The sequence below is a fragment of the Silurus aristotelis genome (assembly GCF_946808225.1).
Source record: "Silurus aristotelis genome assembly, chromosome: 5".
NCBI lineage: Eukaryota > Metazoa > Chordata > Actinopteri > Siluriformes > Siluridae > Silurus > Silurus aristotelis.
Window position 1 is genome coordinate 7,110,403 of NC_139578.1, and position 19,604 is coordinate 7,130,006.

The window sequence follows — 19,604 nt, forward strand, 5'->3', positions numbered from 1 at the left end:
ATAATGGACAGCAGGTTTAAGCAAAGAGCATACGGGAAATTCTGCATGAAACTGGGCACACCTGCCACAGAGATGTTTGACGTTCTACGTCTGACATACAACGATTCTGCAATAAGTGGAAGAACATCACTGGAAGACGACGACAGATCCGCAACACCTTCAACGAGCTCAACCCCTGAAAATGTCGAAACCATTCAACTTGTGCATGATGATAATCTCAGAACAATCCACATGATCTCACTTCCACACCCACCCTACTTGCCAGATTTGGCTCTTGCAGACTTCATCTTCTTCCAAAAGATAAAGATCCAGCTCAAAGGTCGCCGTTTTGACACCATTGTGGAGATCCATCGCGAATAGTGGCAGGAATGCCCGGAGCGCTGTATTGCTGTACAAGGGGACTATTTTGAAGGTGATGGTCTGTAAACGTAGATAAAATAAAGTACTTTTCTAGTAAACAAAGCTAGTCCCATATCTTTTGATACCACCTCGTGTAGTCAAGTCAAGTCAAGAAGTCAAGAAGCTTTTATTGTCATTTCAACCATATATAGCTGATGCAGTACACAGTGAAATGAAACAACGTTCCTCCTGAACCCAGGTGCTACATAGAACAGCATAAAACAAACAGTACAGAACAAAAAAACACAGGGCCGAGAACTAAGATCCTCGCCACATAAAGTGCATGTGTGCAGCTGGTGCAAACAGTGCAAAAGACAACACAAGACAGTGCAAGACAACACAGGACAGTGCAGGACAATACACAATACACAAAATATAAAAATAAAAATGGAAATAGCTCTGCCAGTAAAACCTGTCATAACAGAATAAGGTGCAGTGTAAACAGAAAGATGTAAACAGAATTTGTGCAATTCAGCAGTAACAGCAATCAAAAATAAAGTTAACAGTGACCAAAGGATTTGGACAGAATATTGTGCAAAATAACAAGTCCCGGAATCAGCAACAGACAGCATGTAAACATTTTGCGATAGTGAAAAGTGTGATTGGTATTGAAACCTGGGTGAGCGAAGTGTATGATGGGTGTTGAGTCCGGTTTGTGCAGATCAGTCACACAGTGTGTGTAAGTGTGTGTGTGTGTGTGTGTGTGTGTGTGTGTGTGTGTGTGTGTGTGTGTGTGTGTGAGAGAGAGTTCAGTTCAGTGTACTCTGTGTTTTTATAAATTCAACTGGAGCTCTTTTAGTGTTTAGATAGATAGATAGATAGATAGATAGATAGATAGATAGATAGATAGATAGATAGATAGATAGATAGATAGATAGATAGATAGATAGACAGACAGACAGACAGACAGACAGACAGACAGACAGACAGACAGACAGACAGAAAGAAAGAAAGAAAGAAAGAAAGAAAGAAAGAAAGAAAGAAAGAAAGAAAGAAAGAAAGAAAGAAAGAAAGAAGTTTGTCATTGCATAGTACAGGTACACAGCAAGGAAATGCAGTTTGGCATCTACCAGAAGTGCAAAAAGTAGCAATTGTGCACATATATATATATATATATATATATATATATATATATATATATATATATATATATATATATATATAAAATCACTGTTGTGAAGGAACAACAAGTAGAAGGTTATAAGGTTATGGCATTAAAAAATGTGCAAGGTGAATAAACAATTCCACTATATATTTTATATATATATATATATATATATATATATATATATATATATATATACACACAAATAAAATAATGCAGATGTATGTACAGCACAATATTTGTAGAGTGAGAATGAGGCGTCTAAAAAATAATGGGGCCAATATCATCACAGTTTCTCTATAGCTATATTGTTGATGAAACAGAAACCCCGATGGCTGCCTTTGATGACAGTAAATCATTTCATCTGGCCTGCTGCCAGTAATGTCTCATATGTCCACTGTGAATATCCCACATATCCTTTGATGACCCATAAAAGCTTGTGTGTTGTTTATATGTTTATATGTTTATATATATATATATATATATATATATATATATATATATATATATATATATATATATATATATATATATATATATATATATATATATATAAACATAAGGAATTAGCTGATAGCAATACATTTTTCTGGCAATCTCTGTGGAATCAAAGAAACTTGAACAATAGCTTCCAATAATAGCGCCACATGCAGCCGTTTGATAGGCACCCTGCTAAACAAAAACAGCTTGGGCTGGATGCCCTAAATCAGCCATGTTAGTTAGACCATGTTATTGAAGGTGTAAGCCATTTTAATGGAGCTTTTTGATAGTTAGCCCAAAATGACCCCTAAAACTAGCATCACATCATATTCAGGATTAACCAGTATGGAAGCCAGTTCTTTGCCTTGATGAACATGAATTAATTTGTATTTTTTTTTGGTTGGTACTCGATTTGGGCTTTCATTAACCAAGCACTCTTATTTCCTCTGAGCATTTTTCCCATCTCAGAGATTGAACTTTAATACAGTAACAAGCGGAGGAAACTAGGACACCACTCGGCACGCAATTCTATAGTGGGGCTCATTAGCAAGACAAACCAGGTAAAGCCTCCCACACAGCCGTTAGTGTGCTTTGGGTTTTTATCACGGCTGTGCCACATACGCTGTCCTCATTTAAGTCTTGTAATATATCATCCACAACCATATGATTTGCTGGCTTGGCTTTGTTCGTCTCTTCTTTGTTGTTTTTTTTTTCCACAAAAGCTTTTAAAAGCTTAATCGGCTCTGTGCTGTTTCATTTTTTTCCCTTTTCATCTACACATACTGATTTTTAAGCTCACTTTGTTTGTCTCGGCCACATCTTTGGACCTAGCATCAATAGCTCTGCTGGGTGATAAGGTCAGCCTGCTGGGAGGTGATAAAGCAGATGCTCTCTCACACACACATACACGCACATCACACACATACACGAACACACGATGGAAGACAGCCCTGTGTGTAATCACTCAGTCTGAGACCTGACCTAATCAGTTTCTATAGCAACCGGAGCAGGTAGGCCAGACTCCCCTGACTGTCTCTGTGTGAGCGAACCAGAGGGAGAAGTCTGTCTCAAGCAGCCATCTCTCTGATGATCAGGTGAAACCTAATGGGGTTAACTGCTTTTCAAAGGCCAAGGATTGAGCGAGTGACATTGCTGCAAGGAGCCAAAAGCAAAGCCTAATTCTCAGCTCCGTAGCGCCGAGTCTCTGCCACTTCTGCTTCAGTGGCTTTCCGTGTGGTCTTTTGCATATGTTGCCATCACTTCTTCCTGTCAAAGAAGTTTTAAAGTTTTGTCTACACAGTGTGGGCTCAAAAGGACTTCTTTCTCAGCCAGTTGGCGGCAATTAGCTTGACAGTAGAAGAAAAATGAAGTGTGGGGCAGGTACGAAATAAACTCCACAACTGCCCCCTCCCCGTCCTGAAACACAGAGCTGCCGATCCAGGAGCCACCATTGAATCTAATTAATGCAGATTGCAGGCACTTTTTTTATTTATTTATTTATTTATTTTCCCATTAGGCAATTTGGTTCAATGAGCGCATCAGCTTTTAATGCTTCCCAGACGAGCCATTGTCTCTGTTTAGAGCAGCCGCTTGAAACGAACGTTGGCTTTATTGAGATGTTTTTTTGCAGTTTTACGGCCCTGAAATAAAACATAAGTCACCAAGTTCGCAGTATTGTGCTTTTTCATTTAGGATGTAAAAAAGAGTTTCTAAAGCTCCTAAAAAAAATTTTATGTAAGGCTGCAACACCGAATTGATGAAATCGATAATAATCAATAATGAAATTCGTTGTCAACGAATGCCGTTGTCGATTAGTCGGGCTGCTCAAGTTACGGGTTTGCGTTACGGTAAGATAACACAGCAAAAACAATTCAAATGAAAGTGTGGGTTAATGAAGCGCTATTGTGTCAACTGTTTGCTAACTTTGGTACAGTAACACTGGATCCGTTCTGTCGTGTTTCGTGAGCATCAGGTTGCGCGATCACCTCGCTCACAACATAGCGATGGATTCACATAAAACGGTGTGAACAAACACTGCATCTACAAACCGTAAATAACAGCAGCAGTGAACGATTACATTTTAGTCACTGTTGTGGTTTTCATCTAATGCCTATGCATTTATACACTAATGCATGTTTTTTTCCTTCTGTTTAATTCTCTCTCTCTCTCTTTCTCTCTCTCTCTCTCTCTCTCTCTCTCTCTCTCTCTCTCTCTCTCTGATAAAGGTGCACACTGAAGTGTTACGTTCTTGTCTCTGTGCCTCAGAGATACCACGGATTAAAAGCAGGAGTTAAAAGAATTCTGTATGATACGCCCTTGGCTTTGTATCTCATAATATTCAGAGCACATTTTCTTGTTAGCTTTTTGATGAAAGATGTTTGGATCAGCCTTTCAAAATAATGGTAAAGACCAGCAGCAGCACATATCCATGATCTGTGAGGTAGTCCGCATATCGGGGTAACTTTGGGGGTGTAATATTGATTTCAACCATTGAAAGTATTTGCCAGTTCAAAATATCTTGATTACCTGTCATATGTCACACATGCATTTTGTTACTATATTTAATGTAATTCGTGCACATTACTACAGCACAGGCATTGAGAACTACATCAGCAAACAGCATGTACACATCAGTACAGCACAGAGCATTGATGTCAGTATTTTAATATTTAGACGTCACACATTTTGTTTTGTCTATTAGCGTTTTGCTTGTCGTTTTTCTTTTTCCTCAGATTTGTTTAGCGTTTTGTTTTTTTAATTCACATTTTGTTTGTTTATTGTTATTTTTTTTGTGTAATAATATTTTGTGTAAGCACTTTTTGTTTTAGTTTTTGTATAATTCGTTTTTACATTTTTGTTTATGTAATCAATTTTATTTGTATTCTTTACACATTTTTTTACATTCGGTTTGTGTAACCACATTTTGTTTGTTCAGCACTTTTTCTTTGATCACATTTTTGGCAACATTAGTTGACAGTGAATTAAAATAACAAATTAGGGTCGTCACCACACTTCTACCTGTCTGGCATATACCCAAGATGCAAAAGCACATCACACTTAATCAGTATAACTCCAGACATCACTGATTGATTTAATATAGTGTATCTCCTCACCTCACACAAAGCCTGCATGCACAATGCCAAGGCAAAAATTTGTTCACATAATGATCTGAAATGTGTAATATTTGCTCAAAGTAGGAATGCTAAAATCCTGACAGTTGATTTGCAAAACTGTTAGCATTGTGTGTTAAGCTTTAAAATACCTACTGTAAGTTTACTATTTCCCAGCTTTCTATTAAAGCTTTCTGAAGAAGGCACTTGTAAAACTTGCTGTTATATGCAGCAACACTATTCGTCCGTAGATTGGCTTGGTTCAAACTATAATCAAAATATCCATGGATTTGTAACATCTATTCTCAGTGTAAGATCTCTTCTCAAATCTCAGATATGCAGGATTACATTTTATTCGTTGTTATTAGATTAGTTCAGTGGTGTTTGGTGAAAATAGGTTTTAAAATGCTAAAAGCTATGAGTCTTGTTCAGAATGACCTAAAGTGAAAGTCAAATTGCATTGATCTCCATTAGGCTGTAATAGATTTTATTGGAAATCGTGTTATGTAAAAGCTCATAGTTTTACATATTGTAATTTACACATTACAGCTTATGCTCACAATTATGTATCAGAAGAAAGGACTTAATAAATAAAAGCTAACTGAAGCACCCACAAAACAAACTCATCAAGGTATTAAAGTTAGTAGATTTACCACATTCAATAAATTAATAAAAGAAAACAGCTGGATTTTTCTTTAAAGTAGAAATGTCCTCTTTATGAAAACCAAATTCTGTAAGATTAATAACCATGACAAGCATGGAGGGGAAAAAAAGCATGTTATTTAAATATAATTTGCATAGTTAAAACAAAACATGTTTTATGCATGTCTTGGCTATTACAGTTTGCAAAGTCTTTTCTTCTCTTATCAGTAGCATCTAATAGTTTAGTTTTTACAACTCATGGAATGATCAGTTAAATATTCAGAGACCATATGAAGTTATTTAAAAAACAAAATGTCGGCATTTAAATAAGACGAGGAATTAGGCACTTAATAACTTGTATAGAAGTTTTGTGATGCCCAGCAAGGTTTTATTATAATATTTGTTTTTCATTTTGTGTTGATTAATATTTTGTAAAGCAGCTCTGACAGTAAAGTCTTCTGTAAGGAGACATTTACTTAACGGTCAAGAAAGGAGTCTCCAGGGTCAGCCTTCTGTAATTGGGAGCCATTTTACGCTTTTTAGTTTCAAGGAGAATGCTTATGTAGTTTATTTTATGGCTGTTATAACATAAATGATAAGAACTGAGTTGTCCCAGTGTTCCAAGATGTTCCACAACATTAAATATAACTAAAAACAAATCACACAGCTTCACTGTGGATATCATTGTTTTTCTATAACAGCATGCCCTATAATGTTTTGGTCATTATTTAAAATAGTGACACTGGGTTCGTTGAAGTGGGTAAATCTTGCGCTGCTTGATCACAAAAAAAGTGTGAATGCAGCAGCAGTCTGTTCTGTACTGCAATCCCGAGCTCTTTGAACAGAAGTTTTAACGTTGGAGCTTGTTACTCTGAACATGTTACTCTGAACACGTTCAAACGAAACGAACGATTTCCTGTATATTTTCAACCCTGGCTAAGGTCTCAGCAAATTTCAAATGTATATAATATGCAATGGAAATGAACCCTAATGACACGGATTGAGAAAGGCTTAGAACGCTTGCAAGGCAGAAATGAGTTGGTTTAGGCGATAGTTTTGCCCAGAGAGTCTTATAATAGCTAAAATTATAGACAAGAAAGGTTCAGGTCTGCTCCAATGACCATATGCTATCAGCTAGAATAAAATGCCAAGCCCTAACCACTTTCCCTAGCCCGATTTCTTAACAAGCTCTGCTTTTATGTGTCTTCCAGCTGGGCGAGGACACTTTCAACCGGGCCAAGCTGCTAAACGTCGGCTATACAGAAGCTCTTAAGGATGCTGAATACGACTGCTTCATATTTAGCGACGTGGATCTGATCCCCATGGATGACCGCAACCTGTACCACTGCTACGACCAGCCGCGCCACTTCGCCATCGCCATGGACAAGTTCGGCTTCAGGTAACAGCCATGTACAGTATATAAGAGTTCTTGAGTCTTGGGGCGTGTCAAAAACAGCTTAAGTCTTTGCAAGAAACAGAGTAAAAATTTGTTATATGTATTTGAGTATTAATAGGCTTTTTTTCCAGAGAAAGTGTTGAAATAAAATAAATCGTTCATTTTTCCCTTCAGCGCATAGTTAAAGTACATCTAACATCAATTGACATTGATAGGACCGGGTTCCAGTCAGAGTTCCAGAGAACATTTGGGCGATAACTTTTGTGCTAAAATATTGCTCAGAGTTTTAGGGGAAGCAAATTGTAAAAACTTGATGGCGAAGTTTTAACTTTGCAGAAGAAAGCTGTTTGAATGATTGTCATTTGGGATCTTTAAAACATTTATTGATTCAGTTAGTCAGGGCTTGGTGAAGCCCACAGCTTTCCAGAGATAAAGAATTTATAAAGTTGGACTGTAAAAGTGTAGCGCCTATAAGTGTCAGGGTTTCGGAGAGACGGAAACAGAAACCGGAGTAGTGGAATGGAGGTTTTAATGATGGAGCTTAGAATCCATACAACAAACCTTAAACGAGCAATAGTTACTGGTACAGTCACTATGATGCAGAGTGTCCTTAGGAAAGGCTAGGTCTGTGCGGTCTCGGACAGTTCGAGATCGCAACAGTGCGCACGGGTAGGAAGTAATCCACGACGAGAAGTCCTGGAATGTTCTCCCACTAAAGCAAGTAGAACGGACACTGACTGTGAGAAAGGCAGGGGTAGATATAGATATAGTTCCCTGACAATAAGTTTGTATCGCTTATCCCATTCCATCGTGCAGCAATAATTTGAAGTCGGAATGATCAGAATGACATAATCTTTTTTAGTTATTCTATTTTATTCCAGAATGACGATATTTATCAGACTCAAGTTATGAAACAATAGTTCAGAGAGCCTGATTAAATCATTTGTCTTGACTCAAATTCCATTGATTGTCTTTAGAATGTGCTGGAAAGATGAGTGGTTTGACTTTCCCATCCAGTCACCCCAGTCTGATGTCCAGGTTTTTAATCAAGGATCTCTCTGTACATTTCTGCATTCATCTTTCCCTTAATAATGACTAGTCTCCCAGTCCCTTCTGCTGAAAAGCAACCCCACAGCATGATGCTGCTGCCACCACCATGCTTCACTGTAGGGATGGTATTGGCCAGGTGATGAGCGGTGCCTGGTTTCCTTCAGACACGATGCTTGAAATTCAGGCCAAAGAGTTCAGTCTTTGCTTCTCATGGTCTGAGAGTCCTTCAGGTGCCTTTTGGCAAACTCCAGGTGGTTTGTCATGTGCCTTTTACTGAGGAAAGGCTTCCATCTGGCCACTCTACCATACAGGCTTGATTGGTGGAGTGCTGCAGAGATGGTTGTTCTTCTGGAAAGTTCTCCTCTCTTTACAGAGAAACGAAAATGTAATCCATTTTGGAATAAGGCTGTAACATAAAATGTGAAAGAAATAAAGAATACTATGAATACCTTTTGTATGCACTGTAGACTGCCTAACATTAGCAAAAAAATTCTAAATGTCTATTTAAAAAAAATATATTTTATGTGATAATGTATGGTGCCACCATATAAATATTAAAAGGTCACCCCTTTGTCACTCGGTAAGAGGTATAGTAAAGCTTTGTGTGAGGCCTAAAATCAGTAACAATTCCTGAACACTAATAAAAAATGTATCTTATGATATGATGATCTTTACCTCTGAGGGTGTCGTGTCTGTTTTATAGGCACAATAAGTAAAAACTTGATGGATCATAGTGCAGTCTGAAGATTTAATATTATGTGAAGGTATGCATTTTGAAAAAAAAGCTTTAGCTTAAATGCACACAATGCACTGCTGACCACAGATGGATAATTCAGTTAGGTTTATTATTATTATTATTATTATTATTATTATTATTATTATTATTCCAGTACATACAGTGATTTGTGTCAGTACAGAGGTGGCCTTCACAGTCTTTTGTGTTAATTAATGCAGCTGAAGGAAGCAATGAAACTTATTAACTTGTAGATAGGGTGCTTGTGTAAGCCTTAATAACCTGGGATAATAAAGCACTCAGGAAGGGTTTCTGAAACTTGCATTTCAAGGGCTGATAAATACTTAACAGCATGCCATTTCCCTTTAGCTGTGGAAACCTGCCGGTCATGTTTCGCTAAATTCTCTCAATGTTCATTTCTTGTTAAGGGATCTGATTTGAGCTCTGTGAAATTGTTCTATTTTATTATTAGTTATTATGAGAAGATTTGTATATAATTTGGGCTGAATTCTGTAACAGATTGTCATTATGCATTTAGTTGATGAAGGTACTCAAGAGCTGTGCATGTGATTAAGGAAACCTGCTACATTTAGCTTCTGATTGTGGTTCGTGTAGAAAATGGGGTCACGTAAACAATTATTTATTAAAGACTTGCAGCGATGAAGGTATTTACAATTGCCACTACTTAATTTGTAGCTTTCTTATTATGGTTACCGATATTTCGTGTCAGATCAATGTTTTTACTCTTAAGATATTGATGAAAAAATCCTGACACTGCCAAAACTTTATCAACCACACTTAATCGGCCTCTGTTCAGCAAATAATCTTATACGATAGGGGACAGTGCTGTGAGGATTGGGCAACAGTCGAAGGAGGGGGCCTGCTTAGACTGCTGCCCCCGCGACCCGAATTACGGATAAGCGGGAGAAAATGAATGAATGAAGGATGAATAAAATTTTTGCAAGCAAAAGCACAATTGTACCGTGCAAATCCGGCAAATCACATCACTATGCCGCTGGATTTCGGGTCTTTGTTTATATGTGCTCATAGCACGGAGAGTTCTCCTAGAGCAGATGCTCATCCATTATGTCAGAGTAGATTCTAGACTCAGATTCCTGCTGTGATTATAGCAGGCTTGTCAGTTTTGAGTCCTGAAGGGCCTCTGCATTGCAGAGTTTTGTGTTCACCAGGAACAGTGCAGTGAAAGAAAAAAAGAATAATTTAATCACAATCATTATATGTAACACTACTTTAAGATCTAGGTGACCATGGTGCTTTTTTTTTATAGCAATGTGAACGTTGGTCCATGGCTGCTCGTCTGCCTGCTCTAACAGTTTCTCCCTAGCACAGGATTTTCCAAGTTTGCAAGTTTGTACCTGCTCTGGGTCACATTTCCTATTTGACTGCAGTTTATGTTGAGAAGGTTGACCCTTCAAGCCACCTGACAAGGTTAGGATCTGGCACTCATTAATAAGTCAGGCATCTTTTTCAAGAGCCCATGTGCAGAAGCTGAAATGTGACTCTGAAGCCTTCGATTGCACCATTTTGCCCGCTGCAGCAGATGGACTCATTAATATCATCTTGTCCTCTTTGTGTGTGCGTGTTTTTTTGTTTTTTTTTGCATTTTTGTTCTTGCTGTTGGCAGTTTTGTGTGGATGGATATGTTTTGCTGTCATTTTCTCAGCTATTTAGACACACAGTGATATACGCACACACATGCACACGCGCACACACACACACACACACACACACACCAAAGGTGTGTTTTAGCCCCAGGCGAACCCCAGGCATCTACCCATCCTGTCCTCAGTGTGTCTCTTCAGGAGATGCTCGCTTCATGGTTTTATCATGAAGCCTTAACCCAAGATTCTTTGCTTTGCCTTTCTCTTTCCAACATGCCTTCATAACAGTGCAAGACCTTTTTCGATCATGATCGCTATGTAAACAAGTACAAAACACACCATTCACTTAATTTTAAAATCAAAATTTTACTTTAAAAGATCTTAAAATTGTGGTTCTAGATTCTAAATAATTTTAAACAAGTATTAATTTTCAATTGTTCATGTAACGCTACCTCTAAGGCTCGTTGAAATGCTCCCGCAGCACTTTAGAATGTTTTTTTGTTTGTTTCTGTGGTGTTGTAGTTCCTTTTTCACTAGTCCAAATATTATTCGCTGTCTACAAATGAGACCAACATGCAACAGCCAATCAGCTTTCTGTTATTGACACAAGTCTCTCCTGGATTGTACCACAGCCGTAATACGGATTTTATTTTTTAGTTATGGGGAAGTGCAGTTTAAGCAATACTTGGCTTGAAAGAATGTATTTAGGGCTTGGTTAAGGCCAACTGCAAACAATGTTTGTTGTAATATACAGTGAGGAAAATAAGTATTTGAACACCCTGCTATTTTGCAAGTTCTCCCACTTAGAAATCATGGAGGGGTCTCAAATTGTTATCGTAGGTGCATGTCCACTGTGAGAGACATAATCTAAAAAAAAAAATCCGGAAATCACTATGTATGATTTTTTTAATTATTTTTTTGTATGATACAGCTGCAAATAAGTATTTGAACACCTGAGAAAGTCAATGTTAATATTTGGTACAGTAGCCTTTGTTTGCAATTACTGAGGTCAAATGTTTCCTGTAGTTTTTCACCAGGTTTGCACACACTGCAGAAGGGATTTTGGCCCACTCCTCCACACAGATCTTCTCTAGATCAGTCAGGTTAAGTCAGGTTTCTGGCCTGTCGCTGAGAAACACGGAGTTTGAGCTCCCGCCAAAGATTCTCTATTGGGTTTGGGTCTGGAGACTGGCTAGGCCACGCCAGAACCTTGATATGCTTCTTACAGAGCCACTCCTTGGTTATCCAGGCTGTGTGCTTCGGGTCATTGTGATGTTGGAAGACCCAGCCTCGACCCATCTTCATCTTCAGCTCTTTTCTCACCTTCTTCAGGATCATTGAGACCCCACGAGGTGAGATCTTGCATGGAGCCCCAGTCCGAGGGAGATTGACAGTCATGTTTAGCTTCTTCCATTTTCTAATGATTGCTCCAACAGTGGACCTTTTTTCACCAAGCTGCTTGGCAATTTCCCCGTAGCCCTTTCCAGCCTTGTGGAGGTGTACAATTTTGTCTCTAGTGTCTTTGGACAGCTCTTTGGTCTTGGCCATGTTAGTACTTGGATTCTTACTGATTGTATGGGGTGGACAGGTGTCTTTATGCAGCTAACGACCTCAAACAGGTGCATCTAATTTAGGATAATAAATGTAGTGGAGGTGGACATTTTAAAGGCAGACTAACAGGTCTTTGAGGGTCAGAATTCTAGCTGATAGACAGGTGTTCAAATACTTATTTGCAGCTGTATCATACAAATAAATAGTTTAAAAATCATATATTGTGATTTCTGGATTTTTTTTTTTAGATTATGTCTCTCACAGTGGACATGCACCTACGATGACAATTTCAGACCCTTCCATGATTTCTAAGTGGGAGAACTTGCAAAATAGCAGGGTGTTCAAATACTTATTTTCCTCACTGTATGTTTTATATTTAATTCTCAATGGTCTTAAAAAAAAAAACTTTAAAAAGGCTTCAATTTGACTTGGTGAAACCTGCAAAAACCCTGTTTTTGCATATTTTCAACTAGATTTTGGAGTGTGCTTGTGGAGGTTTGTGATCATTAAGCCACAATGGCTTTAGTAAAGTCAGGTACTGATGTAGGATCAGGAGACCTGGGGTGCGGTCAGTGTTTCAATTCATCCCAAAGGTGTTTAATAGGGGTGAGGTCAGAGCTCTATAGCAGACAACTCAAGATCATTTAAATGGAAAGCATAGATCTTCATGAAGCTCGCTTTGTGCACAGGGGCAATGTCATGCTGGAACGAGCTTGGGTATCAGTCTTTGTTGTAATAGTTTGGGGATAAACTACACTAAGGCTGGAAAGGCAGGTGTCCCTGTTCTTTGGTCCATATGATGTATAAAGTATAAACATATTACTACGCAGATCTGCTTAGATTTATTAATTTTGTATGCACACTCTGCATCAACATTAGAGCGCAATTTATCATTCAGTACTACTCAAAAAGAACAAAATGTCTTTATTTTCTCATTTATTAGCTAATTAGCACATGAATCTGGAATGCCTTTAAAACGTATTTTAAACTCAATATTAATATTAATATTAGTACCCTGGGAGCCCCGCCTCCTTGAATCCATACCACAATAGTAATTCCTCTTTCAATTATCCTGCTTGAAATATGATGCACTGATGCAACACATGTTCTTTCTGTCATTCTAAATGAAGAAAGTTAAAATTATCTATTTGAATGGAAAACAAGAAGTATTCATATTTGTTTTAGCTGCCATTAGACATTTGGAAAATATCATTAACTAAGGATGACATGGAAAACGTGAGAAAAATTTGGCCTACACACACAAACACACACACACACACACACACACACACACACACACACACACACACACACACACACACACACACACACACACACACACACACACACACACTCTCTCTCTCTCTCTTCACTGGCCAATCATTGTGTGTATGTGTGCTCGTGTATGTAAAAGAGGGCCAATAGTGTTTTCCTGCCGGCCCCTTACCCTCCCTGCATTCTTTTCTAGTGTCTCTTCATCTTAAGTAAAAAAAATTAAATTAAATAAAAATAAAAAAGACAAGCTTTTTTACAACCTGGTGGTTATTGCAGATTTTGTAGATACACATACTGGAGTTTAGAAAACTACTTTAGGGAAGTGATTGGTAAAATTAATCTGTATTGAAAATGCCTTGCGATTCCTTCAGTGCATAAACACATTAATATGCGACATGTCATTATACATGTCGTTAGAGTTGGCAGGTATATAATGACATAACATACAAAAACGTGCTATGTTGCTAATTACAAAAGAACCCAGATTTGTTAGTAAATCAGTTAGAACTCAGATGAAAGTGAAATGTATATTCCTTTCTCAAAATCTAGTACCTGTCTAACTTTTCCAGACTTCAAGTCATATCGAAATTTCTTTAGTTTTGAACCTAAAGCGGAAGAACAAAATTTAAAACATCCAAGACTCGTCAGCTCTGCTCCGAATTTTCGCCTCCATTACTTTTCCAACTGTTTGACCTTAATAACTGAAAAGTCCTTTGGAGCTCAGTGGAAGTGTTTGGTGGTAATAGTGCTTCAGCTTGCAGGAGAACATGTCAGATATACTGTTAGATCTAGGAGAGAGAATAGGATGTAGGAAGTTTAGTGCAGGATGGGGAAAAAAAAGGTCAAGAGGGGAATCAGATGTCATTTCAGACGCAAGGATTCCTCAGAGGGTGAATTCTATCTCTTAGCTCACTCGTGCAAGACGGAATTGTGTCAAGTTCAAACGCCTTAGTTGGCAGCTGAAGTCAGTTCCTTTTGTTTTAAATCTAGGGAGGGACTTAAAGGATTATTGCATTACATCTAATGTGAGCTCAGTGTGGAGATTTGGTGCTTAATAAACCTTAGAAATGCTAGCAACTGCTATGCAAGAAATTGGTGTTCAGAATATCAAGCTAACTTGTAGTTCCATGTTCTTCTATGGGATGAAGAATGGATGTTTAAATAGTAATTTAAGTATAATAAATCCAGACACAAATTAGTCCTTTTTTTTTTTTTTTTTTTTTAAGTATTTAATAATTCATCTTTACTCTTTTCATTCCCTAATTTGAAAGTTTTTTCCCTCTGGAGCCGTGATTCTACAGTGCTACTCACTTCTGAAATGCTAGCACTGTCATGGTCCTTTTTAATTGTAGACCTTGTACCTTTAAAAATAGTCATTTTGCCCAAAATCGCCAGGATGTGGATTAAAGCTAGAATGACTGTGTAACTGGTGTGAGCAGTCTGTGGCTGACTGCTTTCTTTCTTTTTTAGGTTACCGTATGCTGGGTATTTTGGTGGCGTTTCTGGCTTAAGCAAGAAGCAGTTCCTCAAAATCAATGGCTTCCCCAATGAGTATTGGGGATGGGGAGGAGAGGATGATGACATCTACAACAGGTAACATTATTATATGTACAATCTCTTTCACTCTCTGTCTTTTCACTAATGAAGAAATTAATATTGAGTCGCAGAAGCTTTATGTATTATGAGCACTTTAATCAAGGGTTTTAAAATCTGTGGAAAGTTACCCAGTGTTGTGTGAGTAAACATGTGTTATGCACAATGGCCACCCCTTAAACTTTTTTTACATTTACTGTCATTCTGCTTGCCTGCGGTTTCCACGTCTCTTCAGAGCACTGTTGCTCTTGTAGCATGACCTGTAGACGTTTGCTGTTTTTAAATGCATGCTGGCTTGGGCCAAAGCATGGAGGCAGGAGAGGAGAACTGAGGAGGAGGAGAAGGCAGAAGGTTTTTTTTGTTTGTTTGTTTGTTTTTGTTTTTTTTAAGTTGTACTGTAACAAACAGCAGTGTAACAAATGGCTTTGTCTTAGTATAACAAATAACTGCCTCTGTAGCACCTCCTGCCTTTCACCCTGGTCAGGTGATTGGTGGGTTTCTTCCTGCTCAATTAGTGCAGCTCAGACAAAAGACAACAGCACGAACCACACAGAGAGACAGAAAGATATACAGAGAGACAGATCGATAGATTGACAGACAGACAGACAGGCAGGCAGGCAGGCAGGCAGGCAGGCAGACAGACAGACAGGCAGACAGGCAGACAGACAGACAGACAGGAGTCTGTTTAATGTGTCTGTTTACCTATTAACAGAGAGAGAAACAAAGAGAGAGAAACAAACACATGGACAGACACACTAAGCCTAATGTGTCTATGTAGACAGACAAAAACACAGATGGTAGCTAGACACATAAACAAAGGATAGACAGAAATAAATATATTAACAGGCCTGTACAATCACCTCTGGAAGTATTAGCATGGAAAAATGCAATTTCCTTTGCTCTATTTTGTAGATTTGGGTTTAAGTAAAAAAAAAAAAAAAAATTAAATAATAAAAATAAAATATTGAAAAGATAGATCAGAATTTCATCTTTCATTTCTTGGTATCTACAGCTAAATCTGTTACATAATTTTAATAGCAGACCACCCAAGTTTGAGGTAAGCAATGATATAGAAACAGATAGTAAACAGGAACTTAAAGTTAAAAACAATATTTGGCTGATATTTTTTCTCCTTTGCAATAACTGGAACAAGCCAGTGACCCATTGATATCACAAAACTGCAGCATTCCAGGATTAAGCAGCAGCTTTTTTCAGCTGTGGTAGGCTTTGGGGCTTTATTTTTTGCCAGTCTCTTCTTCAAGAGATTTCTCTATGATGTTTAATAATCTTGTATGCTTTTGTCCATAAGCAGATCATTTCTTTTTTTCCATCTTTTCACTTATTTGCAAAAGGTTAATCTTAAGCATAACTGTTGTGGCCCATTGTTGTGGATTTTATTTGTTGTTTTTTTTGTCTGGACTTTTTACTACAACTTGGAGGTTGATAGTAAGACCAATGACTGTACTTGTGAGATTTTACTTCACAGATTTCACAATGTTTCATAATACACTTGGTTTCTAAATGTTAAACTTTTTGAGGGAGAAAAACTGACTACATTTTGATATCTGTGCTTCTTTTTTTTTTAAGTCACCTGAAGGTATCTCTTTGTACATAGGCATTGACGAGGACCACACAAAGTTAATTTCTATACTTGACAAAGGAGGGTATACTTGACTGTACACCAACAGACTCACCGACAGACAGACAGACTGGCAGATAGCAGGTATACATGCGTATAGAGCTCTCGACAGACAGAGATGAGCAGAGACACTCTGATGATACAGCTGCAAATAAGTATTTGAACACCTGAGAAAGTCAATGTTAATATTTGGTACAGTAGCCTTTGTTTGCAATTACAGAGGTCAAACGTTTCCTGTAGTTTTTCACCAGGTTTGCACACACTGCAGAAGGGATTTTGGCCCACTCCTCCACACAGATCTTCTCTAGATCAGTCAGGTTTCTGGCCTGTTGCTGAGAAACACAGAGTTTGAGCTCCCTCCAAAGATTCTCTATTGGGTTTAGGTCTGGAGACTGGCTAGGCCACGCCAGAACCTTGATATGCTTCTTACAGAGCCACTCCTTGGTTATCCTGGCTGTGTGCTTCGGGTCATTGTCATGTTGGAAGACCCAGCCTCGACCCATCCTTAATGCTCTAACTGAGGGCAGGAGGTTGTTCCCCAAAATCTCGCAATACATGGCCCCGGTCATCCTCTCCTTAAGACAGTGCAGTCGCCCTGTCCCATGTGCAGAAAAACACCCCCAAAGCATAATGCTACCACCCCCATGCTTCACAGTAGGGATGGTGTTCTTGGGATGGTACTCATCATTCTTCTTCCTCCAAACACGTTTAGTGGAATTATGACCCAAAAGTTCTATTTTGGTCTCATCTGACCACATGACTTTCTCCCATGACTCCTCTGGATCATCCAAATGGTCATTTGCAAACTTAAGACGTGCCTGGAAATGTGCTGGTTTAGGCAGGGGAACCTTCCGTGCCATGCATGATTTCAAACAATGACGTCTTAGTGTATTACCAACAGTAACCTTGGAAACGGTGGTCCCAGCTCTTTTCAGGTCATTGACCAGCTCCTCCCGTGTAGTTCTGGGCTGATTTCTCACCTTCCTTAGGATCATTGAGACCCCACGAGGTGAGATCTTGCATGGAGCCCCAGTCCAAGGGACATGTTTAGCTTCTTCCATTTTCTAATGATTGCTCCAACAGTGGACCTTTTTTCACCAAGCTGCTTGGCAATTTCCCCGTAGCCCTTTACAGCCTTGTGGAGGTGTACAATTTTGTCTCTAGTGTCTTTGGACAGCTCTTTGGTCTTGGCCATGTTAGTGGTTGGATTTTTACTGATTGTAAGGGGTGGACAGGTGTCTTTATGCAGCTAACAACCTTAAACAGGTGCATCTAATTTAGGATAATAAATGTAGTGGAGGTGGACATTTTAAAGGCAGACTAACAGGTCTTTGAGGGTCAGAATTCTAGCTGATAGACAGGTGTTCAAATACTTATTTGCAGCTGTATCATACCAATAAATAGTTTAAAAATCATCTCCTCACTTTGTTGCTTAAAAAATGTTTATAAAAGTTACTGTAGTACTGTAGTAGCTTTGATGGATAATAACAGCATTAGGATTTCCCTAGAGTGTGTTTGTATATAAGAGCTATTTTTATAGCTGATGATAAGATGGCCAACTGTTTTAAGTCTTTCTTATAGGAGTGTTAATCGTGCATGAGGATGCACTGGGCCCCTTAGGTCTAGTAAATTCATATTTTTTTATGATTTTATGATTCTGTCCCCAGAGCATTGCACTTTAACTTTTTTTTTTTTTTTTTTCTTTTCAATGTAAAATCAATCCTTGATTCTCATTTTTCATGGCTATTGACCGTGTATCAAGAGACGGATCACTTCTCAACACTGGTGAAATGCAATAAGATTGGACTCCAGGGTGCTCACTCTGCCTTCCCTCTCTCCTTGCTCATTCTCTTCACGTGCACTGTTCCCCTCCATTGCTTCCCTTCAGAAACTAGCTGGTTTGGCAGCTCATGGCTAAAAACTGGGATCATCTGTCACTCTGAGGAGTGCCTCTGCTTCTTAAAGGCCTGCAGCCACACACTACTTAACGTATCACCCAAGGCATGTGTTTCACTATTTTATACAGTTATTTGTAAACTGTGTGTCATTTTTACATGAGCATCACCCAGATGCTAAAAAAAATTATAAATAAAATGTAAGGGTTGAGTCTTGAGGGAAATCTTTATGATTAAACATTATAACTCTCTCTCTCTCTCTCTCTCTCTCTCTCTCTCTCTCTCTCTCTCTCTCTCTCTCTCTCTCTCTCTCTCTCTATATATATATATATATATATATATATATATATATATATATATATATATATATATATATATATATATATATATATATTTCTGCATTTAAGTGCCTACTGAATAGCACACCTCTAAAATGATAGAACTGTAATGAATGGACATCCGGTGAGATGAGGATGGGTTTTCTTTTGAGTCTGGTTCCTCTCAAGTTTTCTTTCTCATGACATCTCAGGGACTTTTTCCCTGCACAGTTGCCACTGGCTCACTCATTAACAATTAATTTAAAATTTTAGGAAACACTTGTAGGCACTAAACTTATACAATCTAAATTTAGAACCTCTTTATTTCTATAAAGATGCTTTGGAAGACATTGTCCAATGAGAGGCAATGTCTATTGTTAAAAGCTATATATATTAAACAGGGGTGTAACGAAGTGTACCAAAATTGTTCGGCATGCGGAATATAATTAAAATCGGAGTTTCCTTAGGAACGTATAAAGCGGCGGACCGCAAGTTTGGTCTCCGCCTTGCAGGTTGAGTGCTTTAAGCATTTTATTTTTATAATTTCAAACTTTGAAACATATAGAACACTGCCAGGGGTATAAAAAATTAAACTAGAATGATTGTTGTGTCATTGTGGCTACACAAATACCAGAAATAAGATTTAAGAAATAAGAAATTATGCTGGCACTACAGATTCTTTAGTATTTTATTCAAAGCTTCAAGAATTTCTCTTTAAAAGGTACAATCCTAAAAGTTCTGCATTTTGAGGGAGTGAATGAATAAAGGATGGAAGAAATAAAGACATTTGTTAAAGT

The 19,604-nt window shown here is 38.2% G+C and overlaps 1 protein-coding gene across 3 annotated transcripts in view; it reads left to right on the forward strand.

Annotated features, from left to right (window-relative positions):
- Positions 1-19,604, forward strand: part of b4galt2 (UDP-Gal:betaGlcNAc beta 1,4- galactosyltransferase, polypeptide 2) — a 145,482-nt gene that overhangs the window by 102,534 nt on the left and 23,344 nt on the right. For all 3 annotated transcript variants that reach the window (XR_014533697.1, XM_083541814.1, XM_083541815.1), the window contains exons 4-5: positions 6,948-7,135; positions 14,834-14,956. Coding sequence is in view for 2 of the 3 variants with exons in the window: in XM_083541814.1 (XP_083397940.1) it covers positions 6,948-7,135; positions 14,834-14,956 (311 nt within the window). In the remaining variant the exon portion in view is untranslated. The remainder of the gene's footprint in view (positions 1-6,947; positions 7,136-14,833; positions 14,957-19,604) is intronic.